This window comes from Monoraphidium neglectum (assembly GCF_000611645.1).
Source record: "Monoraphidium neglectum strain SAG 48.87 unplaced genomic scaffold scaffold00311, whole genome shotgun sequence".
Taxonomy (NCBI): domain Eukaryota; kingdom Viridiplantae; phylum Chlorophyta; class Chlorophyceae; order Sphaeropleales; family Selenastraceae; genus Monoraphidium; species Monoraphidium neglectum.
In genome coordinates, this window is record NW_014013317.1 from 20466 (window position 1) to 26965 (window position 6500).

Here is a 6500-nt window from a genome sequence, read left to right on the forward strand (position 1 = left end):
CAAACGCCCGCAGCCGGCGGCGGCGCACAGCGGCTTCAGCGAGCGCTCTTTGGCTGTCCCCATGGAGGAGCTCTATGAGAGGGCCCTCGCCTCCAAGAAGCGCCTCGTGCTCTGCGGCCACTCGCTGGGCGGCGCGGTGGCCCTGATCTGCACGATCAAGCTGCTGAGGATCTGGGCCGCGCGGCAGCTGGGCGGCCGGTACGCGGCCGCGGGCGGCGCGTCGGGCGGCGGCGACGCGGGAGCGGTGTCGGCGGAGCAGCGCGGCGTCGAGCGGCTGGCCGCGGCGGCGGCCGCGGCGGCGGCAGCGCCGTTTGCGGACTCCAACATCCGGTGCATAACGTTTGCGGCGCCGGCGGTAGCGAACGAAAGCTTGGCGGCGGAGGTGGTGGCTGCTGGGTGGGACCGGTTCATATCAAACTTTGTGCAGCCAGGTGCGCTGGGGTTGTGCAGGAGGGGACGAGGTTGAAGTGCTGTCACAGCCATGTGATGCCAGGGGCAGACGGCGTGCGCCAGGTGCCGCATTGGCCCATACTGTCCCACTTTGGGTGGTGTCGTTTCAGGTGCCATCAGCCCGATGCAGCATCAAAGACAGCAAATGAACATCCTCACAGATATGGTGCCAGGTGCTTCCCAATCGTGCATACAGGGGCCGCCCTCTTCTCCCCCCCCAAATACACACACACACACACACACACACACACACACACACACACACACACACACAAAACTAATACCCGATTGCAGAGGACGTGGTGGTGCCGTTTGTGAACATGCTGCTCAAATCAGAGGACGGCAGCGCCGCCCTGGAGCGCACCCTGCAGCGGCTGGCCAACATTGCCGGCAGGGCGACTAACCCTGGGGCGCGCCCCACCGCGGGGCCACGTGTGGGCACCTCCTTGCCATTGCCGCGTGGCGGCGGCGACAACGGCGGCGCCAGCTGCAGCAGCTGCTGTCCTGCCTTTGCGCAGACAGGCGCGAACAAACCCTATGGCGCTTCCAACGGCGGGCCCAGCAGCAGCGTCTTGAGCAGACATGGCGGCGCCAACAGCACGAGCATTGGTGTGGGCTGCTCCTGTGGCGCAATCTGTGGCGCAATCAGCAGCAATACAGCCAGCACCAGCGGGCGTGAGAGCGGTGCTGCCGCAGGCTGCGGGGGCGGGAACAGTGGCAGCGCTGCGTCTGCGCGCTCCCGCAGCAGCATGCGAGCTGTCCTTTCATTCAGCTCTCTGGGCCGTGCTGCGCACGCGACCGCGTGTGCCGCTGCGTTTGCCACGGGTGCAGCCTCCGCGGCCAGGCAGGCGCGGCTGCACTGCCGAGTGCTTGTCGACAGCGCCTACAGGGAGACGGCCGCCGCGGTGAGCCTCGCAATGGCCAGCGCGTGCCACCTTCCGGCCGCCGAGACAATGGGCAACGCGCCGCACTCCCATGAAAACGCGCGGTGGCTGCGGCGCAGCAGCGGCGGCGGCGGCGGCGGTGGCGCGCGGCCAAGCGGCGGCGGCGGAGCGGGCGGGCCGGGGGCCAGCTCGCGGCCGGCGGCGCTGCTGTCCGCGAGGGAGCTGCAGGGGCACCTTCCCATCAGCACGCTGGTTGAGGCTGCCGAGGCGGGCGTGATCGGGCTGTCCGAGGCCGAGGTTGCGGCCCTGAGCGCCGAGGACAAGCGGCGGCTGGGCAGCGCCGAGTGGCGCCTGTGGGGCGAGGAGGGCAGCGGCGCAGAGGCCGAATGGCGCCTGGATGAAGGGGACGAGGATCATCATCGGCGGCAGCGGCGGCGGCAAAAGCAGCAGCAGCAGCGGCAGCGGCAGCAGCAGCAGCGGCAGCAGCAGCAGCAGCAGCAGCAGCAGCAGCAGCAGCAGCAGCAGCAGCAGCAGCAACAGACAGGGCAGGAAAAGCAGCAGCAGGGGCTGGCCACAGCTTCAACCGCAGCACCTGCCGACCCCGAGCGCTTCGATGCGCTGCCACCAACAGGCGCACCCGCTTCCCGCAGAGCGCAGCTCTATCGGCGCACCCGCTCCGCTTTTGAGTGCACCACCGACGCGCGGCGCGCCGCGCTGGTCACAGCCGTGGAACCCCAGGACGCGGCGCGGCGCAGGACCCAGCAGCAGTCCTCCATGCAGCGGCCCGCGGCTGGCGCGGCTGCATGTGCGCCGCCGCCGGTGGCTCTGCCCGGGCAAAAGGGCGGCGGCTGGGGCCTGTCTGGACAGGCGATGCACGACCTGCGCCGCCGTCACCGGCAGCTGCTGGCGCAGACCGCGCATGCGCGCGCGCTCGCGCTGGTGCAGCGCCGCGGGCCGACGCTCTGGCAGCGGCTCGTGTTCCGCGCGTCGCGCAGCACGCTCCTGGTGGCGCCGGTCTACGCGGTGTCCGCCCTCGTCGCCGTGCCCGCCGCAGCCCTGCTGCCCTCCTGCCTCCTGTCTGCCCTGCCGGCGCCGCTCGCGGCGGCCGTGCCGTTTGTGGCCTCCCTCGCGTGGCCGCTCGTGCGCGCGCTGCTGGTCCTGCTGCTGCTGCTGGTCCCGGCAGCGGTTTCCACCGAGCTCTTCCTGCGCGTGGTGCGCCACTACTACGTGGAGCCCACCTACACCCTGGGGCAGCAGTGGGTGCTGACCGGGCAGGGGCTGGAGCCGGCCCTGAAGCCGCTGCGGCAGTACCCGCGCCACTACTCCGACTTCAACGGGGTCGAGGGACTGTTTGCGGGGCACCGCATGAAGGCGTACCGCGCGCGCCTGGGGGCGCTGCTGCCAGGAGAGGCGCTGGCGCGGATCCCCAGCTACCGCAACTTGGCGGGCCTGCAGGCCGCCGTGGCGCGCGCACGCAGCAGCGGCGGCGGCGGCGGCGGCGGCGACGGCGGCTGTGTTGACGGCGGCAGTGCGTGATGGAGCGGCCGACAGCGGGGCGGGGGATCCCTTGTGCAGCCCCTGCCCCGGGCCGTTTGGTAGGATGTGTGGCACACGGTTACTACCATGCTGTATAGTTGCTAAGTGCATGAATGGTGTGACACCAGGTGTTGCTGATTAACGCCGCCTCTGTTGTGCTGCCGCAAGTCACGGCCTACCTGGGAAGTTGGGCCGTTGACGGGTGCAAAGGGCCTGGGTCTGGGGAGCACAGCGGCGGCTGGTTTGTGGCTGCAGCGCACACCCGCCGTACGACTTTCAATTGCACAGGCGCCTCGATCGATGCAAACACGACCGAGGACGGGCCGCCTTTGCGTGCTAGTTGCCTCACTGGGAATTCTCTTGTTACAAACGACTCCAGCGGTACAGCAGCCGCTGGTTTACCGCCTGCCCTTGCCGCCACTCTGCAACCCACACCTGCCTGTCAGGCCGTATCGTACGTACATCCTGCGGCTCACCAAGCCCTGGATGCGTCGTGACCTGAAAAGGCGACGGGCACTTTCGTTCGAGCTACTTGAATTGTATCGGCCGTGCGACTCGGCCGCACGACGCAGCAGACCTTGGCCCAAGCAGCTGCGCTGCACAAGCCAAAGCCGCTCGTGTCACACGAAAAGAGATTCCTTCCACTGCGTCCCTCGTCTTGCTAGCGTTCCTCTTTGCCTGCGCACCACGCGCCTGATCACTTTGCCCTCAAAAACCACTTGCCTGCTGCACGCTGCCATCAGCAGCGCACGCCCTGACAGCCGCCTCGCCGACTTGGCGCGACCACCCCAAAACAGCCGCCAACTTGCACAACCGCCCACTGCCGCATTGCGCACATGTAATCGTTGTTGTCGCTCATCACAAATCAGCGGGCAGGTCTGGCGCCACGGTTGACGGTGAGGGGAAAGGATTACAGCTGCCCCCTTTGCCGCGCACACGGCACCTCACCAGCACCTCGTCGGCACACTAAACGCTGTGCGGACGCCGCACACGCCTGTTGATACGGCCAGCGGATTCTGCACACCAGCAGCTGCTGCACGGCAGCAAGCAAGGACGGTTCAGCATGTGGGGCTCAGAAGGCAGTGATGCCACCGATGGAAAGGCAGTCTCTAAAGCGCGTGTCAGGGAACAGGGAACCCCCATAGGTGCAGGGCGCATGACAACACCCTCCATATACGAATCCACAGCACCGAATCAAGTCGAATCGCAAGCATGCGCGGATCAGAATAGGCACGGCCTGCACCCCACAGGCCCAGGAATGCCCAAGTTCCAGTGCACGGCAGCCTCAGGGTAGCTGGCCGGCAGCACTGCAATTGTAAGAGAGGTGTCAATGGATGCTGGCGCGCCATGTGGGCTCGGCCTGTGCCTGCGCGGCTGCCGCCTGCGCAAGTGACGTGCCGCCGCTGCCAGCCATACGAGCCAAGCAGGTGAGCGATACGCGGCCGAGCCCCAAGCAAGCGCTGCCTGGACACGGCAGGCAGGTAGGGCGCCAGCAACCCAGGCTCCCATTCTGCGCCACGTGAAACGAGGCGCCAGACGGCTGCAGGCGACCCACGCCAGGTACAGCCTAGCTTGCGTTCCCGCGCTCACTCCGTCTTGGGAGCTGCAGAGCCTTCCACTGCCTCACCAGTAGTCTCAGCCGGCTCGGCCGTGGGGACGAGCCTGGTTCATGGTTTCAGGTGTGTGTGTGTGTGTGTGTGTGTGTGTGTGTGTGTGTGTGTGTGTGTGTGTGTGTGCGTGTGTGTGTGTGTGTATGCGTGCGCATGCGTGGTGGGACGTTTCCTGGCATGGCTGTGTCATCACCGGATGAGGCTGTGCACACGTAGGGTGCCGTCAACCTGATCACCCCTCCCACGTCCATCCACCAAAGCCTAGCTGGACATCCCCGGCCCACCCTGGGGCCGGCTGCTCACCCCTTTGACTCCTCGCCAGTGTCAGCGACCGGCCCCTCATCAGACACAGCCGCATCAATAGCCTCCACTGCCGCCGCGGCCTCGCCCGCCGCCTCCGCCTGCCGCGCCGCCTCCCCGCGGCCCTTGGGGCTCTCGATGCCCTCAAACGCCGCCGCGGCCTCCGCGATCGCCGCGTCGGCCTCGGACAGCGGCGCCGCGGTGAACTCGACGTCCGCGGGCAGGTGCTGGCCGGGCAGCGGCGACGCTGGCGCCGCGGCCGGGCCCTCGGCCGCGGCCGCAGCGACCTCTGGGACATCCACATGCACTGGCTGCACCGCCGGCGCCGCCGCGCCGGCGCCGGCGCCTGCCCCGCCCTCCGTCGGCGACGCTGGCGCCGCATCACCCTCTGCGCCACCCTTGGGAGCCCCAACGCGCGGCGGCTGCGGCGAGCGCGTGGTCTTGCGGCGCTTGGGCAGCGCCGGCGGCTCGCCAAACAGGCCGGCCTGCTTGCCCGCCGGCGAGCGCAGCGCCACGGCCGGCGTGACGGTGGTCACAAAACTGCCCTCACGCTTGCCGGTGGCCTTCTCCCTCTTATCGTCCTTCTTCTCATCCCTGGCCGCCTCTTTGTCGACATCCTCCTTGGTCACTCTCTCCCTCGTCGTCCTCCTGGACCCCCGGGCCTCCGCCGCGCCGGGCGCTGCGCCGCCCGCCGAGGGCGCCGCCGACGCGGGTTCGCCGCCCTGCGAGCTGACGGGCACGCGCTGCGCCCTGCCGCGCAGCTTCGCGCCGCTCTTGGGGACGGACATGGGCGTGGCAGCCGACGGCGAGGCCGCGGCCGCCGTCGCCGCCGCGGAGGGCGTCGCGGGGCCGCGCGGCCGCGGCGGCCGCTTGGCCTCGGGCGTCGCGGCCGGCTGGGGTTCGGCGGCCGCAGGCTCGGTTGGCTGGGCGGGCGCCTCGGGCTCTGGCACGGGCCCCGCCGCCGCCCGTTGCTCCTCGTCCTGCGCCTGCCCCGCCGGCTCCTGGTCCTGCTGCCCCTCCGCAGCCCGGAGCTCGTCAATCGCGGGCGTCGCGGGCTGCACCTCTGCGGGGGCATCGCAGGCCGCGACCTCTGGCAGCACATCCTCCTCCTGCACGGCCTCCTCCTTGGGCGCGGCAGTGGCGGCGGCGGCGGGCGGCTGCGCGGGCGCGTCGCTGCTGAGGGTCTCCTCCAGGCGGGTGGTGAGCCTCATGTTGGCCGCCAGGGCGGGGGCCTGGGGTGTTGGGAGGGGACGCGCGTGATCGCGCATGAGGGTGGTGTTGGGGCAGGGCTGGGTGTGGAAGATGAAGCGCAGGCGTAGGCATGCGTGCGCCTTGAGCAGAGCCAGCTTTGGCATGTTGCAGCGCCCTCGCTGCGCCCGTGCCCCGGCGGCCCATCAGCGAGCTGCGCAACGTGTGCCGCGGGCCGCCCGCCGCGCACCTGCTCCGAGACGTCGGCTGCGCAGGCGCCCGGGTGCGCCGCGGGGATCGAGTCTTCCTCGTCCGACCAGCGGTCGCTGCTGGCCACCATAGCGGGCTTGGCGGCGATCGGCGCCGCGTGGCTGGCCGGGCCGCCCGGCTGCTGCTGCACTGCAGCGACCTGGGCCTTGAGCGGCAGGCTCGCCGCCAGCGCGGGCGCGGGCGCGGCAACCGCGGGGACCGCTAGGGCGGCACGTGGCTCGGCGTCAGCTGCCTGCCGCAGGCACGAGCAGGAGGCGCCCAT

The 6500-nt window shown here is 70.0% G+C and overlaps 2 protein-coding genes across 2 annotated transcripts; one reads left to right on the forward strand and one right to left on the reverse strand.

The window, feature by feature from the left end:
• Window positions 1–61: 61 nt before the first annotated feature.
• Window positions 62–2870, forward strand: MNEG_2675 (hypothetical protein; the record flags this gene model as incomplete). Its single annotated transcript, XM_014048851.1, has 3 exons — window positions 62–431; window positions 745–882; window positions 1282–2870. 3 exons carry the CDS (start codon window positions 62–64, stop codon window positions 2868–2870), a joined length of 2097 nt encoding a protein of 698 aa, XP_013904305.1.
• A 1909-nt stretch (window positions 2871–4779) lies between these two features.
• MNEG_2676 (hypothetical protein) lies at window positions 4780–6500 on the reverse strand (the record flags this gene model as incomplete). The annotated part of the gene is made up of 2 exons (XM_014048852.1): window positions 4780–6012; window positions 6219–6500. 2 exons carry the CDS (start codon window positions 6498–6500, stop codon window positions 4780–4782), a joined length of 1515 nt encoding a protein of 504 aa, XP_013904306.1.